The sequence below is a fragment of the Myotis yumanensis genome, unplaced genomic scaffold (assembly GCF_028538775.1).
Source record: "Myotis yumanensis isolate MYYU_CA2020_CCGP unplaced genomic scaffold, mMyoYum1.0.hap1 SCAF_1, whole genome shotgun sequence".
Lineage (NCBI taxonomy): Eukaryota > Metazoa > Chordata > Mammalia > Chiroptera > Vespertilionidae > Myotis > Myotis yumanensis.
The window spans coordinates 83,014,545-83,037,530 of record NW_027223752.1 but is presented as its reverse complement, the minus strand read 5'-3'; the positions used below and the strand labels follow the sequence as shown (position 1 = coordinate 83,037,530).

General features: G+C 43.3%; 1 protein-coding gene across 2 annotated transcripts in view; it reads left to right on the top strand.

Moving 5' to 3' along the window:
- Positions 1-475: 475 nt before the first annotated feature.
- The window catches only part of SLC7A8 (solute carrier family 7 member 8), a 50,896-nt gene continuing 28,385 nt past the window's right edge, over positions 476-22,986 (top strand). Inside the window, exons 1-4 of one of the 2 annotated variants that reach the window (XM_070426556.1) lie at positions 476-1,122; positions 1,363-1,541; positions 16,713-16,917; positions 18,150-18,301. In XM_070426556.1, the coding sequence (XP_070282657.1) occupies positions 1,403-1,541; positions 16,713-16,917; positions 18,150-18,301 (496 nt within the window). In that variant the 5' untranslated portion in view covers positions 476-1,122; positions 1,363-1,402. The remainder of the gene's footprint in view (positions 1,123-1,362; positions 1,542-16,712; positions 16,918-18,149; positions 18,302-22,986) is intronic. The other variant, XM_070426549.1, reaches the window with a different exon arrangement.

The window sequence follows — 22,986 nt, the reverse complement described above, 5'->3', positions numbered from 1 at the left end:
AGATCAACAATCTGTTCATGAACAGAGAGGTGCTGATAACTCCCCACAACCTTCCAGGTCTGCCTTTCAAATAATTTATAGATGCAAAAAAATATTGGGAGCTGTGAAAGGCCCCATCCTACCGGATTTTGTGTCATTCTTTCCTGGGACCAAGGTGGGAGTCATTTTATTCCTGTCTTGTCTAACGTTAAATAAAAACTGTGAACAGTGGGGTATTACCTCTTCTTGGTGAGCTTGTTTCCACTGTACTCTTCACAGTTCACAATCATACTAAATGAACTCCTTTTCCATTATTTTTAATTCTTTCCATTTCCCACCCCCATGGTGGATTTCCTCCCACTTGCAGAAACTTGAAGATGATGTCCTTACAACCTTCTCTCCAGTATCCTCAAATGATCCAGATATAAATATTTTAGTGCCTTCGCCAGTGACTTTCAGAGGGCATGAAAGTGTCTGCACTCGTCCCTTATTTATAAAGCGGTCTGATCTATAGCGCAATACTAGCTCGTGGACTCTCCCATAACAGTTGACACGGAGAAAAAGAGACCATTACCAAGAGAACTATTTAAATTGAAAAGGAGGGAGGAGACGGAGGATGGAGAGGAATGGAAGAGAGAGGGCGGAGCTAGCTCAGCACATAAAATCGCACTAGAGAAGGAAGCACGTTTGTGTGTGCCTGAGCCACTCTCCCGCGACCAAGAGAGATGGGGCCGTCTGTGCCGTGAGCACGGAGATCAGAAGAGGGAAAACAAGGACAAGAAGACAAGCGAGACAGAAGAGGACATCTGGACAAATCGGAAGGCAGAAGCCCAGGAGAGGAAAAGAAACCCACAGCAGGTGCAAACAAGATCCAGAGCAAACCAGTCGGATCCACAGTTGTTTTCCTTCAAGAGAAGTGGCGGAGGATCGCCCTTTCCCCCTTCAGTTAATGAAAAGTACTTTTATCCTCCTAAAAGAAAAGGCTAAGGGGAGGCAGAAATCCGTTTCCTTAAGGGGAGAGCTGAGGGAAATCCAGACTGTCTCTATTTGAAGCGTCTGAAATAAGCCTGGTACACATTGCAGAACCATCCTGTTTTCCGAAGAGCTACATCCCTCCCAGGAGCATTCCAGCCGGAGTCGCTGGTACAGTTTTATGTTTGTATTTAAATATCTATGTCTCTTCTTTCTCCTCCCTTTTAACACTTTCCTTGTTCATAAGCACGAGTGACAAGAAAGTGTCAGTGTAGAGTAGAAATATTTTCAATTTTCTCTTTTATCTGCCTGTGTCTTTTTAAGAGGGAAGGGGTGGTTCTTATATTGGAAAAGAACATTTTAATTTGAAAGGCTCGCTCTATAAATATATTTACACCCATTCGCATTTAGAAAGAGAGATCTTTCGGAGGTTGAAATCCTACTGAGAAAGATGGAAAAAGGAGCCAGGCAGCGAACCAACGCCGAAAAGAACCACCCAGGGGGGAGCGAGTCAAAGACTGGGTCCGGAGAGGGCGGAGTATCCCTGAAGAAGGAGATTGGATTGGTCAGTGCTTGCGGTATCATTGTAGGTGAGTGCAATTCCCTCTCCCACCACCCCCCTCCCTCCCCGTCTTGGTGGTCCTCCTGCGGAAACTTAACCCCTCTAAAATACTATTTATGCTTCCTATTCTCTTAGAAAATGATTGTCAGTCACCTGTGCTGTAACCTACCCCTTGCTAGTCAAGGTTTGTCCAAACCAAGCTGAATAGTTTTGTCCAGTGCTCATAGACTAGGCAAATATGTAGGGATCACACACCTGGTCGATGGTCAGCATTGCCTGGGAGCGTTTTAAAAAAAAAGCCCTGACCGGTTTGGCTCAGTGGCTAGAGCGTCGGCCTGCGGACTGAAGGGTCTCGGGTTCGATTCCGGCCAAGGGCACGTGCCTTGGTTGCGGACACATCCCCAGTCGGGGGTATGCAAGAGGCAGCTGATCGGTGTTTCGCTCTCATCGATGTTTCTAGCTCTCTATCCCTCTCCCTTCCTCTCTGTAAAAAATCAATAAAATATATATTTTTTAAAAATACAGGCTTTTGGGCTCCCCACCTGAAGGTTCTCGTGCAGTAGGCTTCAGGTGTGTGCCTGAGCCACTCTCAGGTGCTAGGGCACCTGAATTTTAACAAGCTTTATGCAGCCATCTCCTCAGCAGACTCTGGACTCGCTTTTGAGGCATGTTAGTAGATATTTGGTTATTTTATGTTATATAAAACTATGGGCCTACGGGATGTGTAATAATAAAAATAGCTACAACGGCCATAATAATACTTTGCCTTTCTATAGCTTTTCCACTTTACCCACTTTGCGAAGTAAACGAGACAGGGCTCTGATTCCCATTTCACAGATGAGGAAATAAATTATGCAAGAAGAGACAGCTCATGTCTTTTTGTAAATGTATAGTTTGCACTTTCTCTAGTTGCCTAGTGAAGTCCCCTGTCTCCTAACCCTGTGGGTTCTTGAAAGGAATTGGGAGGAACTAGAACAGAGGTTCTCAACGTTCCTAATGCCTCGACCCTTTAATACAGTTCCTCATGTTGTGGTGACCCCGAATTTCATTGTTACAAATTGAACATAATTAAAGCATCGTGATTAATCACAAAGACAATATGTAATTATACATGTGTTTTCCGATGGTCTTAGGCAACCCCTGTGAAAGGGTCCTTCGACCCCCAAAGGGGTCGCGACCCCCAGGTTGAGAACCGCTGAACTAGAATGTGGAGTCAGGGAGGAATTGATGGATAAAATGCACCCCAGCTTAGAGGCTTTGAAGGTGGGGAGCCTGGGTGCCCCAGAGAGTGCAGTGCAGGCCACTTCAACCCCCTAACTGTACTCAGCAGGGGGTTCCAAGTACAGCTTCATCTCTAGAAAACACATCCTCCTCTTTCCAGAGAGGCTCTGGACTTGGATGGGCAATGGCACATTACTGTCTCACTTCAGAGGGTGAGAGTTTCTCCTGCTGTCTTTGGCAGAGGGCTTCACCTTCTCCCCATGGGAAGGGGTGCGAGACAGACAATCTGGGTATATTGCATCATCTTGTTGTTAATCCCCCCTCCCATTTAGAGAGAGTGGAAGGGAGGGAGCGGGAGAAAGAGAGAAACATCAATGTGTTGCCCACCCCTCCACACCTCAACAAGTACGTGCCCTCCACCGGGATTCAAACCTGAGACCATTTGGTGCACGGGACCCATGCTCTAACCACTGGGAAACCTGCCAGGGCTCTCCAGAGTTCTTTTTGACGCCTCATTGTGTCATGGTGCCCATGAACCAATTTCTCTGGATGACCCAATGGTCCATTTATTAGCACAGAGACATTTTTGGCACCTGTGCAATAGTGACACTGGAGAACACCCTTGAAATAAAATAAAATCAGTATAGTATTCAGATAATCCTCTTCACTTCTACACCCAGACTTCAGTGATACTGTTATTACCACCCTGCTTTTAAAATAGAATTCCACTTTATCTAATTCTCTGTCTCTGGGAGGTTTTCCAGGTGTCTACAGTTATAAGAAAAGCAATGTTATTTAAAAAAATATAGTCATGATCTGAATCTCTCTCTCATTACCCTTTCTTTGCCTCACCTTAATCCCAATTGCTGTAAGAAATGAGATCAGCAAAGTACTCCATGTGTACAGCACATGCCAATTTATGTTATATAAATAGCAGAGCCTGTTACCTCTTTCACCAGCTTGACTGATAGGATTAAGCATTTTCCTCCCTTTGGGAAGGTTCTGATTCATAGACAGATGTGCACACCCACATGCACACAAGCACAACTGCCTTCTTGCTGCCTCAGCTTTGCTCACCCACACCTACATATGTGGAGGTTTTCAAGGGCAGAGGATATTTTCCTGTAGACTCAGATTGGTTTATCTCTTTCTTTAACATTTTTCTAAGACTATGAAGAAATTTGAGTGTTCAGGTTAAAAAGTACAACTTGAGTGAATGTTACTACTGACTTATCCACAACCTCATGGATGGCAGTATGGTGAAAAGAGATGCCAGATATGTGATTTCAGAGAAAACTGGATATTTTTCCAAAGTGAGAGAATCCTTTTAGTTACTAGGCACTATTCTACATCTAAGCTAGGATAAGATGCAAATTTTCCTTTTAGGATGATATGGGGGGAAAATCCTTTTGGTTGTTGAGTTACTAGTACAAGTGTGCTGAACAGCTGCCTTATCCTTTCCTAGAGGAGTTTCTGAGTGGATGATAGTTATTCAAGTTTTATCAAGACCAAATGCAAAAAATAAATGCATTTTCTACACAGAATTCAGAGTTCAACATCAACACTATGGAAGAAATAGAATTAGAAGGCAAAAAGAGAAAGGAAATTTCCTAAGTGAATCAGATAAAGCGGTATGTGAAAGTAGCAATTTGGCCTCAAGTCTGTCTATCTCAATTGACTTAGAGGGATAAGTGAAAGTATATTTCATACAAGCTCATAAAACTTCATTCACAATCATCACTGATGATCTAAAGTACAGGGTGCCCGCCCGAAATGTATACACGCTTTGAATGATTATATAAAGTCAGTGTTTATTAACATACAGTTCATTTTCAAAATTGAGTTATCAGTTGTTAAAATGTATATATATTTTTTGGGACACCCTATAGAAATAACAGAATGGCAGATGCTATAGGAATATATAATGAACTAATAGAAGACTCATGCCCTAGAGTCTCTCAGGGAGATGAAATTCATATGCATTAAACAGAGAACATTGAACATGCATTATATGATTGAATTGTGTAAGAGATGAAGGAAGGCAAAGTTAGGTGAATGGTGGAAGCACAAAGAGAGAGAGAGAGAGGTTCTCACCCAGAACTAGATTAAAAAGCATCTTGAAGGATGTGAAAAAAGATGGAGTTGAGAAGATGATTTGGGGAGATTTTGTAGGTAAAGGGGCAATAACTAAACTGTTATTTTCTGGAGAAAAAAACAAGTAAGCTGTTATTTCTTATTCATCTCTGAGTCTTTAGTGTTTAGAGAGTGCCTGACATAGAACAATTACTTAAATAATTATTGAATTTAATTGACTCTTGACAAAAGTCTGAAGATAGTAGTAATAAAAAGTATTTATCCGAGGGGCTGTTGGGAACCTGGCTTGAAAGTCTTTAAGATAGGAATAATTTTATCAACCTGGACAATTAGGTTGTCCCATTTTCTTTCTTTTTAATTCTCACCTGAGGCGATTTCCCCCCCCCCCCCCCCCCCCCACACACACACACACACACTGATTCTGGAGAGAGAGGGAAGGAAGAAACATCTATGTGAGAGAAACATGGATCAGTTACCTCCCATACGCACCTTGACTGGGGATTGAATCTAAAACCTGGATATGTGCTCTGACCCGGAATCAAACTCACAACCCTTTGTTGCACTGGATGATGCTCTAACCACTGAGCACGCCAGCCAGGGCAGGTTGTACCATTTTCATTCTTTAACATCACTTTTACCCTAAGCTAAACAAGCTATTGCTCTCCATGTACTTGGTTAAGAAAACCTGTTGGCAATAGATGAACTTAGATTTCTCCATGAATGTAAAGAGACTGTGAAGGAGCAGCAAAATCCATTTATTAATTATACCAAAGCTACTGTTAACAGCTTCCATTATGAAACACTTATTATATGCCAGGTACTCATCCAGTTACCTAACATACATTATCTTATTTATCCCTCACAATAACCCTGAAGTAGACACTTATTAACCCTTCTTCCAGATAAGAAAATAGAGGTTCAGAGGGAGAAAGTCACAAGGTGGTGAAGGTCACACAGCTGAAAAGTATGGAAGCCAAGATTCAAACCTAAAGCTTTTCTGAATCCTGAATCAAGCTCTTAAGCATTATTCTCTGCTATTTCTGTTTTTATGTCCTGAAAAGTGTGTTTTCCTTTAGACTCTGGGCAAAAGTCCTTATCATTTTTATAGATGAAGCAGTTAGTGTTGTATTCCCAGTGAGGAAGTGTCCCAGTGTAAAGGGATGTTGGGCAATCAGCTGGGTGGAAGAAGGTAAGATTCCTGGTGCAATCACAGGAAGACTTGAAGGGAGGTGTGTCACTCAGCTACTACAGGATCTGGCCGGCACAGAACACATTCCATGAACTCTCCCACAGGCTCATCATTCCTCTCAGGACCAGCAGTCTTCCCAACCATCAAAGAGGGGCCCAGAGTTCCTGGCTGTTTACATCATTTTATCCCAGTTACATATTTAGGTACATGCCTAGAATCTAGGTCTGAAGGCCACCAGGCCACTTGCAGAGCCTAAAGAAAAATATTCATACTATGTTCGACCGTTTTGTTTTTAGTACAGTGTGTGTTTATGGGGGAACTTGATCCATTTGCTGCAGAGCAATACTGGATGTGGTTCTAGCTACTAGACTGCTGTCTCCCAACTAAAAAGATGTTTAAAAACAGTATTTATTGAGCTCTAACTAAATGCTGCTTCCTGTGCTTTAAACTCTGTATGTATATTACCTTATTTAATCCTGACCACAATCCCATGGAAGTAGATATTACAACTATCTCTATTTTAAATATGGGGAAGAGCTGGTAATTTGCCCAAGGTCACAACTGATCACTGTGATGGCCTAACTCCATGGCCAAAGCCCTTAGCCATTCCCCATTTCTCACTGGTAACCAAGAGGGGAGGGAGAGAGGCTGGTGTGTATTGTGTGGTGGAAGAATGGACAATGGAGGACCATAACCTAGAGGTTGGAGTCTGGAAAGATCATGGATCTTTCTGATACTGAAAAATTTGGGGAAAACTTTTTTTAAGGCTATTTGTCAACAAAAAAGTTTGGCTAGAATTATAACCAATGGCACTGGGCTAATTTGGAAAATGTTCACGCCCAAAAGATTTTCAGACTCATGTGTTTTACACCACTTTAGAAGGTTTTACATTTTAGAGTCTAATATGCTATATTAACTTTCTAATCTCCAAAATGTCTATTGGATGTTAACGAGGGGGATGGAGTGTGAAAACTGCTTCTTGAGTTTTTACTCCAATTATTTTTTTATACATGGAGAGATTAGGATTTGGTTCATTCAGGATGAAAACATGTTTAAAAATCTGATTGTTCTTAAGGGAAAGTCTGAGACAGAAGCCAACGAGGAGGCTTGTTAAAACAAACACATCTTGGCGGATAGAGAAAGGCTACACCCAACAGCGTAATAATAATAAGTAGCTACCATTTGCTGAGCACTGCTATGCATCAGACATGTAGCACCTGATCAGTGCTTTAAGCATAGCCTCATCTAATTCCATGAAATAAGTCGTGTTATTAAAAGGAAGGGTTTGAGTGAATAAGTAATTGGGCGAAGGCAGAATCAGGATTCTCACCCAGGTCATTGAACTCGGAGGCTACTGGGCTTAATCAAAATGCTTCACAACATGGAACTCAGGGTGGCTGAAGCCAGGAATCCTGTTACATGCTTCTTGCCCCCAGCAACCAGGCACTCAAGGATCAATCTGTGGCCTACTACTGGCAGCGCTACAATATGTTCTCTCAGAAAACAGAGTTATACAGATGAGTGACTAGCAGGAGATGATGATAAGGGTTGGGAAAGAAAGTAGGAATCCAGCAGATAAAAAATTGTGTCTACCTTCGTCCTCCTAAAAGCAAGAGCTAAATCTGCCATGTGAAAGGTTACTTCCCTGCAGCAGAAGGGGAAAGACATTCTATCACCAGAGACAAGGAATTTGGGGCTGAGAAATTTGTGCAAACCAACCCTTATCTTCCTCGTCACCTCATTAGCATTTACTATGCCTAGCCCATACCCCTAGGGCTGGTCAATTCTTCACAAATTTATTGTCCAAGCGGTATACAAGCTCCCTGCTCTGGTCATTTCTTCAGGTCATTATTCTCTTGTCAAGGCTACCACGTACATATAAAAATTAATACAATTTATGTGTTTTTCTCCTGTTTTAAAAAAATGTGTCTAAGAAGCAGAACTAAACAGCCCATTTTATTTAGAAAAACAACAAAAACACCCATACCCAGATCAGATGACCTTCTTGGAGAGGCTGGCCCCATATAGTATATTACTTTTCTGAATCGGCTCCTTGAAGCAGCGTAGAGGTACAGGTAGGCTAGTTGGGGCTGCTCAGGTTGCCTGGCTACTAAGGTTTTCTGCTTTCCTCTGAGGGTTAATCCACAACATGGCTGCCTACTAAGAAGTGCCTCAGGAATTTCTGTTATTTTGTTGTTATTGTTTGGAGTGGTGATGGGGTGTTTAAAAAAAAAAAAAAAGGCAGGCATGAGCAATTAATCCAAAGAATATATTCTGAGCTACTTAAAACAACAATGACTCAGGAGCAGGGCCCTAGAAACTGTTCTATTCCAATTTTTAAAAATATATATTTTATTGATTTTTTTACAGAGAGGAAGGGAGAGGGATAGAGAGTTAGAAACATTGATGAGAGAGAAACATCTATCAGCTGCCTCCTGCACACCCACTACTGGGGATGTGCCCGCAACCAAGGTACCTGCCCCTGACCGGAATCAAACCCAGGACCCTTCAGTCCGCAGGCCAACGCTGTATCCACTGAGCCAAACCAGTTAGGGCCATTCCAATTTTTAACTCCTGGTTGAGCATACAGAGCAAGAAGGACCATCCTTGTTCCTCTCCCAGAACGTACCTATAGAGAAGTCACCCCCACCCTCTGGTGATCTGGAAATGGCTAGTTGTAGCCTGTTCCCTGGCACAGGGATGAGAGCTGCTGGTCATAGGATTCAAGACCTGTCCATAGTTTCACATTCAACAAGCCCTTATTGAGCACATTGTTTGCAAGGCTCTGGGCTGCTAGGTTCAATTCCTGGTCAGGGCACTGCCCAGTGTAGGGGCTCAATTCCCAATGGGGGGTATGCTGGGAAGCAGCCAATCAATGATTCTGATCATTGATGTTTCTATTTCTTCCTCTCCCTCTCTGAAATCAATAACATACATATATATTAAAAGAAGTGAAATTATCCTTCAAATCTATTTTAAGTTGTTTTATTTATAGAAGAAATAAAATGTGAGCCAAAAAGCTTAATCGATTATATTTCATCCCTCATTCTTTGTCACAGTCACAAGTCTTCCCATTGGTTTGCTCCCTGCTTTAAATATTCTCAGCATTAGCAGTGACTTCCAGGGAGAGGGTTTTACAATATGCGTTAAAGTGTTCAGGACAACCTCACACTGAACTATGAAGGCAGATTACCCAGAGAGAGTACCACAGATGCAGAATTATTACTGTACTTTTCTCAACTATATATAGATTTTAAAGGTGCCTTTTTGTATGTCTTAGAAATACATAAATGCTTTAGCTGCTTCTTTAGAGTATAATTCTGCCTAGGGTGTTTAGTAAGCAACTGATATAGGCAGATCAGGTTGCCTTAGGGAAAAGGAAGCTTTTGTTAAGAGGGACCTGATGCTGGAAGTAGAAAGCGTATAATTATTTTTTCCATGACTTGTGTCAGTGTGTTGTGGAAAGGGAGGAACCATTCATAGTACAGCAGAGGAGGAAGGACTTCGGAGATAGTATTGGGTTTGTAAACTGCTTCCTTATTTACAAGCTTTTAACCTGGTACAAGTTGATTATCAATTTACTTACCTGTAAAATGGAAGTTTCTCGTGGAATATTAAAATAAAGCTGGTGTCTTATGGTATATGTTCAATATATATTAGGGTTTTTTTCTCTCCTTAAGCTTATCCTCCACCCCACCCCCACTTCTGGTTCAGAAATTTCTATTAGAATGACCAGGTGATGAAAATTGGCCAGTTCAGGCCGAGTCCAATCTGCTTATCAACCAGCCAATGCTTTTCCTTTTCTCTCTGTTGATTTGAGTCAACCTACTAATCAGCATTCGTCTTGTGCTTCTCCTTTTCCAGGAAGCTTTTTTTGAATAGCCCACGCCAGAGACCTTTTCCATTCCTAATACAATGTCTTGTCATATCTTGCAATTGACCTCATGTAACTTATGCTCTAACCTGGTGTTGTCAGCCCTGTGTCCATGTACATGTCTTCACTTCTCCACACAGTTCCTTGATGACAGGGACTGAGTCTTACTCATTTTCACATCCCCACATATTCAGCCTGGCACATGGTAAGTGCTTAGAAAGTATTTGTTGAATAATAGCGGTCAGTCAAAAACAAATCACCCACTGGGGATATGTTTCCCAACAATGTGAATATACTTAATGCTACTGAACTGTACACTTAAAAATGATGAAGATGGTAAATTTAATGTCATATATTTTACCATAGTAAAAAAAAAAAGTTTTAGCTTAAAAATGAGTTATTCCTATGAACAATACATTTTTGTGCTTGGTTTAAAAAACAAACACCCACATTAGTGAAATTTACATTTGAAAAGCACTATAGTGATTTTCCAGATGATGATGTTGAGGCATGAAGGTGGAGCGGAGTTTCTCAACCTTGGCACTAGTACCTTTTGGGGCAGATACTTCTTTGCCATGGAGGGCCGTCCTGTGCATTGTAGGACGTTTAGCAGCATTCCTTGCCTTTACCCACTAGATTCCAGCAGGGACAACCAAAGTGTATCTAGACATTGCCAACTGTCCCCTGGGGGTGGGAGAAAGATGCAGAATTGCCGCCGGATGCAAAGTAGACAAAGCCTTCACGGTTGGCGCCTGGTTCCCCATCCAGACAGGGAGACGCTAGGGGCCAGATGTAAATCTTTAATGGACATATTTGAGGACTCAGCACTCTTAGCCCCGCAGGCCAGGATGCCTGTCTTTCAGTGGCTGGTGGGTAGTGGTTGGCTCCCTCTATTTTGTTAAAAGTCCATGTGTGAACAAGTGCTTCCCAATTACCTTTTAAAGCAAGCATGTACAGAGTGGGTGCACAATAAATGCTGCTCGAGATGCAATTACATGTTGGCCGCCCACCTGAGGCATCTAAAAATTATACCTAGACAAGCAGACACATGACTCAGAGGATAGATACTTCATGGTCCTGGCTCTACAGTGCTATTTGGGAGCCAAACCTCAGATTCTTCTAGGGATGGTCTCTATTCCTATTGCTATAAATCCTAGCATTTCGTAGACTATTAAGTGTTCCCATACAAATGTAATCTTTGATCCCCACAACAACCATGTGAGGTAGGCAGGACAGAAACAATTTTCTCCCACTCAGCAGATAAAGGAAGGGACTCTTAGGAAAAGTCAGGTCACATGGCATAAGAGTGGCAAAGCAAGGATTCAATGGCTTCCCTGACTCTAAGTCTAGTGTCCTTTTCACTGTTCAGTAAGAAATTTTAGATAGCAGAGTCCTGCAGCACATTCCACATCTGTGTTCTGTAGTAGATGGCAACTCCTAGGGCATATGTCAGAGTCTTGACCTGCTCTCACCAGGGAGAGAGGCATGGTGAGCTTCCAGGCCTGCTGTCAGGATCAAAGCCCGGCTTCAACCTACTAGACCCTTCCACACTGCTCCCCGAGTCCTGGCAGTCCTCAAGTCCTCCCAGCCACTTTAAGGGAGAAGCACAAAGAAGGTTCACCTCAGCTTTCTCTGGACATGGTGAAAATGCACGAAACCTCCAAACCTTAGGCGGAGCTCTGGTTAGATTTCAAGATTAGCATGATTTTGTAAGGAAGGCCAAAGCCTTTTGGATCTGAGGGTCTGTTGGGCATTAGAAGTCTGTAGTTCCATATCCTAGGAGATTATTTTTTGGCTATAGCATTCCAGTGTGGACAGGCCTGGATGTGAGTAATGCCTTTAATAGGAGTCACAGGTGGAGAAGTTAATGGTTCTTCATAGCAAATGTAGATTTTCTCAATTCCGGCAATTTTTCTAGTGAAGACTTGCCCACTGATACCAATTGGCCCCATTTTAATAGAGTGGTTTGCTTGGTTTTTCTTTCCCAGAACAAGCCCAAACGGGCCTCATTGTCTAGGCATCCTTGGACTCATTTTTCACTAAAGAAGATCTGTGTGATAAGATGATTATTTTATTAATTGGTGTGGATGAAAAAGAGGGTTGAAACCTGATCTCCAGTACCTTGGCTATACCAAATGGGTGGCCATCTCATTCTTGAATGGTTTTGTAGTCACCGAGTCTAAGAGTAAAACCATGGAGGGAAAAAAAATCCCATCTTAATAAACTTTCTTCCCACCTTTCATCAAGCAAGTTTCCGAGTCTAGCTGGAAGCCCTTTCCCAGTTTTCCTTTTTCAAAGCCACTCCAGAAAAATCTCCTTTAGATAGTGTCCAAGCTTAAAAGCCCTGCAGCTAAAGCGTGTGTTGTGCAATTTCTAGAGGAGAGGCAATATGGGATAGTTGAGGAGGTCCTGGGCCAGGAGTCCAAGGCCTTGGCCTCTCACCCAGGCTTTGCTACATATGCAATACGTGACTTAGATCAAGTCTCCTCACCTCTCTGAACCTCAGTCTTTGAAAAGGAAGATAAGAATAATAGCACCTGACCTATGCACCTAAGAAAATAGTTATGAGAGTCAAGTAAGGTAATGGATGTGAATGTTTTGTAAATCACCACTAAAGGTGGTATTGCAGTAGAAGAAAGGAATCAGATCTGTGTTCCAATTTTGGGTTTTTTGTTGTTGTTGTTAATTCTAACAAAGGATATTTTTCCATTGATTTTTAGAGAGAGTAGGAGGGAGGGGGAGAGACAGAAAGAAACATTGATGTGAGAGAGAGACATCAGTTGGTTGCCTCCCACACACTCCCTGACCAGAACCGGGGATCTAGCTAGCAACTGAGGTGTGTGCCCTTGACCGGAATCGAACCGAGGGTCCTTCAGTCTGCAGGCCGACACTCTATACACTGAGCCAAACCAGCTAGAGCATGTGTTCCATTTTTTAAATAAGCATTTCCTGTGAACCATTCTCATTGCCTATAGAGTGGAGCACGTAAAACTATTTTCAGGAAAGAGCTTGAAGCTGTGACAGATTTAGGTCCTAATCCAGTTGTTACTAACTCACTCTGTGAGGTAGGCAAATAACTACCTGCGTCTATTTCTTCGTCCATAAAATAGGGATAATAATATCTCACTCATTTTCCCCATTTGGAAAATGGGAATATAGTTGCCCTACTTTCTTCCCCTACAAATTGGAGATAGTAGTAATAGCCAGTCTATTCTGCTCAGCAGTGAAATAACTGGGTTGCTTTACTCATTTGCCTGCAATATACACTTGACATAGTTCATGAGATTTGGAGGTTCCAAAGAAACAGGTATATTCAATTGCTCTGTGCAGATAAGTTCTAGATTGATGTCAGACATCTTTCATTTGGTAAATATTTATGGAGTGTCTACTAAGTGACACTTCACAGGTGAGGGGAAGCAATATAGTTCCTTTTCTCGTGGAGCTTACAGTTTAGTGGGGGAGATAATATTAATCAAGTAATTATACTAAAAATTGATATAGTAGGCATTGCTCTTGAGTAAAAGTAATATGAATATTCTTGCTGCTCCAGAACATAGCTGTTTTGTGAATGACATTCCGCCCCTTGCAGAAGCTCCAGAGGCCACTAATATGGAGAAAATGTTACCTGATTCTGGTTTTGTAGGTAGTGGCTTCGTAGAATCTGGGAGAGGCATTCTTTTCCTTCCTGATCCTTAGAATAAATAAAAGATTTTAAGCATTTGTCATTGTAATTTTAATTTGGTCAAAATTAATATTGTTGGAAGGAGGAAGGAACCCAATTTTTATAAAATGAAGATTCTTGTCTCAATGCTAACCTATTGCAACTCTCACCATCATTCCAGCAACTCCATGGAAAGACGTGTTTGTCACCCAAGAATACTGTAAGAGGAGGCAAGCAGTGGTCACACGCTGCAATGGGCTGTGGGTGTTGCACATCCCACATTCTAGTGGCTTCCTCCACATGGGACGAGGGAAGGAGCACACACTCTAGAAATGTCAGTGTGATAATCTAGAATAGAAGTGCTCCTGATTCCCACTGCAAAATTTGTTTTCCAAGAACCCTTAGTGGAACATTAACATTCTTTATTCTTGAGAAGATGGGGTCTTTTCAATAACATCCATTCCCACTTCCTCCTTGCGACAGCCGTTCCTGGCTCTGAGAACTGCCTAGTTGTTCTCTAACCTCCCTTTCAGCACTTTTAAGACCAAAGTCAAACCTAGTTTTTCTCTTGTAATGATTGCTTTTCTAACCTCTTGAGCTAGTTTTTTAACTCTAGTTGTATTGCTCTCTTCTTGGCTGGCTTTGAAATGACCTACAGATCACTCTTCTGATAAATACCTGCTAGGCAAGGAATTTACTGTCATCTTTCAGCACTTGTTCTCAGTTCCCAGCAGCATATTTAGTTCTGCATTTGATGGGTCACTTGACAGGGTGACTGAGTCTTGAGTCCCGGGATACTAGTGCCTTTTAGTCTCCATTAACCCAACATTCATGCAAAGCACAAATGAGGACTGTTTAGACGCCCCCACCCCCCCTTACCATTACTCACTTCATGCTGCAATTTTTTAGTTTGTAAAGGGACAGCTTATTTTGCATCCTAGAGGAATAGGACACAATTGTTTTTTGTTTTTTGTTTTTTTTTAAATATATTTTATTGATTTTTTACAGAGAGGAAGGGAGAGAGATAGAGAGTTAGAAACATCGATGAGAGAGAAACATCGATCAGCTGCCTCCTGCACATCTCCCACTGGGGATGTGTCCGCAACCCAGGTACATGCCCTTGACCGGAATCGAACCTGGGACCTCTCAGTCCGCAAGCCGACGCTCTATCCACTGAGCCAAACCGGTTTCGGCCCACAATTGTTTTTAGAATGTAAATATTCTCTTCTCTTTCCCTTTGGCTGAAATAACTGGATGTATGACCTGGGATTAAAAAATGAATTTTGGTTTAGAAGTGAGTTTCAGGACTGGATTGAGATTGAGTTATGGCTGAGGTCTGAAAGACTGTTTTTGAAAACTGAGCATAATATTCTATACTCTGCATCTGGTTCAGCTAAGCACTAGTTCCAAATCACTAGAAGGATATGGTGGGAATCTGAGATGTCCTCAGAACACTGTCAAATCCAACTGGCCTCATAATTACTCTGCATTTCTACCTGGACCCACTTAGCTTCTGCTTCCTTCTTCAGGCCTTTAGTGGTGCAGCTGGGGTGGGGTTCGAGGGTAGCTTTCAAAGCATCTGTTCAATAGACCCTGATCCCATCTTAAATCGTAAGAAGTAGACAAAGAAAGCTTAGGAAGGAGCATGTAGTTGCTTCCTCCACACTCCTACTCCTCCCCTGCCCAATATACACATTCAGTCCTTGCTGCTGGCCTCCCCTCTCTGGAGAAGCCCGGCCTGGAGTACAGACATAGAAGTGGATTAATGGAAAAAGTGCTAGGTTAAGCATCAGGGGACTGACTTCTATATCCAGTTTTACTTGTCGGTAGCTGTGGAATTTGGAGAAAGCCACTTAACCCCTCGTAGTTTCTTAGTTTGTAAAAGTAGAGAAATACCTAAGTCCTGGGCAGGTAACTCAGTTGGTTAGAGCATCTTCCTCATAAACCAAGGTTTCGGGTTCAATCCCTGGTCAGGGCACAAACAAGAAGCAACCAATGAATGCATAAGTAAATAGAACAACAAACCAATCTTTCTCTCTCTCCCCCTTCCTCTCTCTCTCTCTCAAATCAATACATTAAAAAATATTTAAACAACAAAATCCTGTTCACTTTATAAATAAATAAAATAAATTTCTTCCTCTTCCTGAATTTCATAATGTTGTTGTGAGGGTGACATGAAACAGTGGAGGAGAACGACCTTTGGAAGAATATAGTGCTGAGGCTTTGCACTGATTGCACGCCTATAAACCACTTCCAAATGACTAGGACTTTTTATAGGGTTTACTTCTGTTTCTCACCAAGGGTGGAGCTAGCCTCCAGGAGTGCTATCCATGCTCATGGGTCTAGAAAATCCCCAGTCATGGGGTGTGACCACACTCTATCTCTTTGACTCACTTTTTTTTTTTTTAATCCTCACCCAAGGAGTGAGGATATTTTTTCCATTGATATTTAAAGAAAGTGAGAGAGGAGAGCAGAGAGAACAAGAGAGGAGAAGGAGAGAGAGAAACATCAATGTGAGAGAGGTACATCGATTGGTTGCCTCCCACACGTGCCCCAACCCGGGGCGCGGAGTGAACCTAAAACCCAGGTATGTACCCTTGACAAGGAATCGAACTCGAGACCCTCTGGTGCACAGGCCCACGATCTAAGCTCTAACCAATGAGACATGTGGTCCAGGACGCTTTGTCTCACTTTTGAAGCTAACTGACAGCTGGTCTCTGAGGCAGCCCACTTTTCTAGCCCTGCCTTTTCCAGCCTTGGGTAGATCATGTGCAGCCCAGTCAGAGTCCTGAAGTTCAGTACTTGCACTAGCACTTCTTACTGTGTGGACTTGGGCAATGCATTTGATATCTCTGAGACTCGGTTTCCTCCTCTGTAATGTGGGAGAAATGATATCTGACTCCATAGGTTTATCCTAAGGATTAAAGAAGAAATGTAGAGTACCTGACCACGTTCCTGGTCTCTAAGTGCCTGTTGTCTGCTCCTCCTCCTCTGCTTCCTTAGAAGAATTATTGCTAGACACATCTCCCTGAAGGTGATTCACACAACCCAACAGTCAGTATTTTAGAATCAGCTCAGAGATGAGATCACCCCCCAAATGCTGGTCCTGCCACCTGTGCTGATGCTCCTGTCTCCCTGTTACTTTTGGTGCCTCATGCAGGGAACATCATTGGCTCTGGAATCTTCGTCTCGCCAAAAGGTGTGCTGGAGAACGCGGGCTCCGTGGGCCTTGCTCTTATCGTCTGGATCGTGACGGGTCTCATTACCGCTGTGGGAGCCCTTTGCTATGCTGAGCTTGGGGTCACCATCCCCAAATCTGGGGGTGACTACTCCTACGTCAAGGACATCTTTGGAGGACTGGCTGGGTAAGAGGCTCTGTGGAGACCTAAGTGGTCTAGGAAGCCAAGGCCAGGGGTTTCCAATGTGCTGAGGAGACCTAGAGAACGGGATTCCTCTTTTGCCTCCATGCTTGCTAGCAAAGCCTTGTGTCCCCTTAATGCCCCTGAGAGTGACAGAGGAAGCAGGTTGTAGTTTTAATCTGTTGACCTTAGTGGTCAAGAGTCTATGAGTGAGAGCAAATATGATAACTCTGGAGATTTCAAGGAAAAGCACTTCATAAAACAAAGCTTTTTTAACTTGACAAATGAGAGGGCCCACCTAAGAGACAGAGGTGCTCTCTTCTCATATTACCTAGGATAATGGCCTCCCTCCGAGCCAGGCTCTGATCTTGAATTTCCTCAGTTTCTGCATCCCTGCTACTGAAGCACTCAACCCGCACCTGATGAGCCCAAGGATGTGGAGGACACTACTCCCGCAACACCTGCTCAGTGCCTCCCCTGGCAGTTGCATGTCCTGGCTTTTAAAATTCTGAGGTTGCAAATTTTATTTTCCACCATTGGATCCTGGGGGCCAAAATGGTAAAGAAGAGATAATGAAAGAAGAGGGAAGAGTTAAATAAAGCCAAGATGTGTGTTAGCACTAGTTAAAACTTAACTTTTTATCATTAAATCACTAGAGACCCGGTACACAAAATTTGTGCACCCAGAGGGTCCCTCAGCCCAACCTGCGCCCTCTTGCAGTCTGGGAGCCCTCAGGGGATGACTGACTGACAGCTTAGGCCCACTACCCATGGGGAGCGGGCCTAAGCTGTCAGTTGGACATCCTTAGCACTGCCACGGAGGCGGGAGAGCTCCCACCACTGCTGCTGTACTCTCCAGCCGTGAGCCTGGTGTGGGAGTGCACTGACCACTAGGGGGCAGCTCCTGCATTGAGTGTCTGTCCCCTGGTGGTCAGTACACGGCATAGTGACCGGTCGTTCTTCTGTTTGGTCGATTTGCATATTAGCCTTTTATTATATAGGATTTTATTGTCAGTGCAGAGTGCTGGATGTACCATTTCAGGGAGGGGAGAGGCTGGTCTCCTCAGCATCTGGAAAACAAAAGGGAAATGCATCTCTTTAGCCCACGTGCCCTCCTAATGCTGCCCTGTGACTTGCCCAGGCTTTCCCTGATGACTTCTGAATACCTGCCATGCTTTCAGTGGGGGTGGGGGTCTCCATTGCTATCTTGGGTCAAATCTTGTCCTGTTCCCTCTTCAGGTTCCTGAGGCTATGGATTGCTGTGCTGGTGATTTACCCCACCAACCAAGCTGTCATCGCCCTCACCTTCTCTAACTACGTGCTACAGCCGTTCTTCCCCACCTGCTTTCCCCCAGAGTTGGGCCTCCGACTCCTGGCTGCCATCTGCCTATGTAAGTACCATCTGGGCCATGCTCTCAGGGTGGTCTCTTTTAGCCTTCCTGGTGGTCTCCATACTCGCTTCTTCCTCTGCCTCTTTCTTTTCTTCCCTTTTTTATCTGCCCCCATTAACCCCCCACCTCCCATTTCCTACATGTGTGCTTTAGATGAATGAATTTTGCATACAATTACCTGGTGTTAAAAAAAGAAGATACTTATTTTTATTTTTTTTTAATTAAATCTTTATTGTTCAGATTACATTTGTTCCTCTTTTTTTTTTCCCATAACTCCCCTCCTCCCAGTTCCCACCCCACCCTCCACCCTCACTCCCCACTCACTGTCCTCATCCATAGGTGCACGATTTTTGTCCAGTCAAAGAAGATACTTAAGTAGCTGCTCATAGGCATAGTAATTTTCATTGGCAGGGCTCTTTATACAAAGCACTTTCACTTATATGATCTGATAGGAGCAAATGACAAGTCCAGGAGCTAAGCTGGGCAGTATTATAATTTTCCTAGTACCGATAAGGAAATGGAACCAAGCAGTGACTCACCCAAATGACAGGCCCTGAGTAGAGCCCTGGTCTCCTGATTCCTTCTCTTTCTAGCACACACATTTTCCTGGAGCAGCAATTCTCAACCTGTGGGTCGCGAACAATGAAAATACATCCTGCATCTCAGATATTTACATTATGCTAACAGTAACAAAATTACAGTTATGAAGTAGCAACGAAAATAATTTTATGGTTGGGGGTCACCACAACATGAGGAATTGTATTAAAGGGTCATGGCATTAGGAAGGTTGAGAACCACTGTCCTGGAGGCTTCTGCTGATTGTAAGATTTTTCTGACATTGTCCACCTCTACCTCAACCTGCCAGCTCATATCTTTTTTTTTTTTTTTTAATTGATTTCAGAGAGGAAGGGAGAGGGAGAGGGAGAGAGAGACAGAAATGTTAATGATGAGAGAGAATCACTGATGGGCTGCCTCCTGCACACTCCCACACTGGGGATCGAGCCCACAACCTGAGCATGTGCCCTGACAGGGAATGAACCGTGACCTCCTGGTTCATAGGTCGATGCTCAACTACTGAGCCACGCCAGCCGGGACCCACTCACATCTTAAAATTCTTTGGAAGGAGAGTTTAGATGTGTGAGTTGGGGCAAAATGAATAAATTATCGGTGGTCCCTTGATTAATTTTATATCTAACTGGGAAGAAAAGCTAATAGACAGATTCTGTGGTTAGGATTCAAGTACAGTAAAAGTTCAAAGAAGGGGAAAGGTTTCTGTGAGCTGGAATAGTTTAGAGGGGCTTTATAGAGAAGTTCTGCAACTTATATTTCTAGGAAGTTTCAACATTTAATCTCTGATATCAGAAATCTCTGAGCCAGGCTGCTGGAGACTGCATCTCTCTACCACTTTTCTATGGCTATGTGTGCTTGGCAAAGTAACCTGCCTCACCTTACACAGGAGTGTGTGGTTGCAAGGATTGCATGAGACACTTGGGCACCTTGTAGCCCAACCATTAGTCAATGAAGGTGGTCAATGAGGGTAGTTACTTGGTGGTTGCTTGCTAGCTAGATCTAGAGATAGGGAAGGTGGGGGAGGGGGAAGAGGATGTGGGAATGCAGGAAGAGTTGCTATTTCTGCCACCAGACAGGCTGATGGGGCTTAGAAAGGGGACCACATGAGTGCTGGCCACTGCTATTTCAGTCTCGTGCACACAGACACAGCTTCCTTTTTCCTGCTGATGCTACTAGTGTCTGAGACAAGAACTACCCTTACATTCCAACTAGAAATCAAGAATCTTGAGGCTGTTCAGTCTGTCTCTTAGGAGAGAAACCAGGCCACCGGGGGTAGTTCTCTGGGCAGCTGGATGCTACAGGTCCCTTTGCATTCCCCAAACCCACCGAGGGGAGGTGACATCTTAGGCAAAGACCTTCTGGAATAGTATAGCTTAGCAGATCCGCTCAGGCCACATAGGTACAAACCCTCCCAAGATATAAAAATTGCTCCTGCCTGTAGCCCCATTCCAGAAAGACAGGTTGTACACAGTCCCTTTGGCAGCCCACACTTTCCCTGGACACTGCCAGCACCAAGCTAGGAGGACTTTAGAAACTCTAATGACAAAAATTATAAGATCCTCCCTTTTCCCAATTCCTGACATCAAAGGTTCAAGAAAGCTTATCTGGCCGGTCCTCTGCCTTCTAAGTAGAACTGCAAAGACATTCTGACCAACTTAACAGTGGTCAGTCTTGCCCTCCCAGATAGGAATTTTCCAGTGTCCTCCAGATATGTGTTCAAATAATTTTCCACCTGCATAAACAGAAAAATGTCCTTAAACCCAAACTTATTCCTCCTTATTTCCTCGGGGGAAATGCAAAACAGCTCCTCACTTCACCTTGTGTGTCCCCCGCTTCCACCCAGATGTGAAGGCCATGTGGAGTCCCCAACTCCTCTCTCCACAGGGGTATACATGTGGACATAGCCGCACACCCATACTTCCTCATCAGACACTCCCAGATGCTTTGAGTCTGTGTGCAAAGATTTTGTTTTCTGGTTCATCAAGTGCTTTTTTTTTTTTTTTTTTTTTTTTTGGTAGCCCACTTTTACAGGCCCCTCAAATACTCCCTTAAAGTATCCAGTAAGATAAATCAGAACCAGGCTGTTAGAAAGGCTTGGTGGATGCTACCTTTTATTAAATGCTGCTATCTTTTATTCCAGCACCCCTCCCACCATCCTCCAGCCTCACCCCATCCTCTCAGCAAGTGCCAGGCATGTCAGCCGTGTAGAATAGGCCCAGTGTTCCTTGGTAGTAGAGTCGAAATTGGCCCAGTCCAGCTGTATTCTTAAGAGAAGCAGTAGAGAGTTTGGGGATGGTCTGTATGTACTGACATAAGAAGCGCTGCTTTCTGCTGTGTCATTTTGGCGTGCTGGTGTGTAATGGAGGGCATCAGGTTGAGGGAGCTGGAGGACAGGGCAGGAGCCCAGCCGGGAGAACCGGTGTGGCAAAGCCCCTGGCTGGGGTTTGCTGTGGGAGGGAGGAGATGAGGTCAAATCTGGTTCCATGGAGCGTTTTTAAAATAGATCAGATGAAAAATGGTGGTAGACGAACCAGATGGGGGTGGAGAGACAGAAAGAACCTGCTGTAACTGGCTTGCCTGCTCCAAGTCTGGAGGGGGTGGGGAGGAGAGGAGAGGGAGAGAGAGAGAAGGAACTGCGGATTTGTATCATGCTTATGCAACTGCAGCTGCCACTTTGAGTTATTTTATGATTTAGGTCAAAGCTGATTATTCACTGCTGAGTCAGCAGAATGTTCCTAGCCACCAGCCAGTAAAAAAAAAAAGTATTTTACGTTTTAATTAAATGAAAAGCCTTTCTCCTTTCTCCAGAGCAAGCATATTAGTGGGAGGAGTTAGGAAGGAGGGGAACAGGAGGTATTAAAACTTGGTTTTGGTACCTTCTTTTATAATCTGAGTTTTTTTTTTCTTTTTCTTTCTTTCTTTTTTACTTTTTAGTATTTCCTAAGTAAATAACTGTATTCTCTAGGTAAAAGATGTTCCTCTTATCTTCACCCCTCTCCCCTGTCCAGCAGTCCTGGTAACAATGGATAGTTATCCTTACAGTTCTAAATAAAATGCATCTATCAATGTACCTATCTGGGTATATAGACATCCATATTGATTGGTTATTTCTGCAGCTTGATCTTCCATCAATAGCTCTTTTGGTTATTACCTGAGTTTCTGGTTATAAACAAAGTTGTCCCAGTGCCACAGAGGAGCACTGTTTTTCTGGGGTCCCCTGTTTGAGCTTCTCGCTTCCTAACACTGGGTTTTCCTTTGGGATCTGTTTGTCTCCCCCCCAACCGCACCCCCCTCCTAGGGACCAGAGCACCTTACACTCAGGCAGCTTCCTGGCCTCCTTTCTCTCTTTTGGAGCTGGAGTCATGTCTAGTATCTGAAGTAGATTTGTTTTCTTCTTGTTCAAGTTCCCCTCTTCTCCCTTCATGCCATGTACTAACAAAGCCCCTTTTCCTTTCTCACCATGAGGAGAACAGAGTACCCTTCATGGGTTTCACAAGTAAAAATGCTGCTTATCTTGTTTTCTATATCTCTACTGAGATTCCTGATAGATTAGTTTTCCAGGAGCAGATTTTTTCTTCTTAAGGACTTCACTGTATGCATTACTTTCAGCCCTGGGTTGCTCTGCAATTTCTCTATAGAAAGGGTAGGCGACTCTCCAAGAAAGTTTCCAGGTGCTTGATGCAAGATATCGTTATAGATAAACTGTGTGTGTTGGTTTGCATGTCTCTTACAAATTCACCCCTTGACATCAGAGGATTCAACAGTCTTTCTTAGCGTCTAAATCCCTTAATCTCCTTTCATTTTCCTTTGAGGCTTCATATTCTCGAGCCTCAAACTTCTCATCCCTGAGCACTACACATACTGCCTCAGATGCCTGGGCAGCACTGCCTTCTTGCCCTTCTCTCATCCCCAGAAAGTTCTTTGGTTGTCTCATCAGCCTTGTATACGTATATGAATCCAGACAAATACAGAGTGAACTAGATTCGATTCCCATATAGCTTAGCCCCATTTTTTCTGTACTTCTTCTAACTAGCCAACATTTAAAATATAAATCTCTTAGGTTTTCAACTCTCTTGGTTTTTACACAATGATCAATTTGACTAAAATCCTATTTT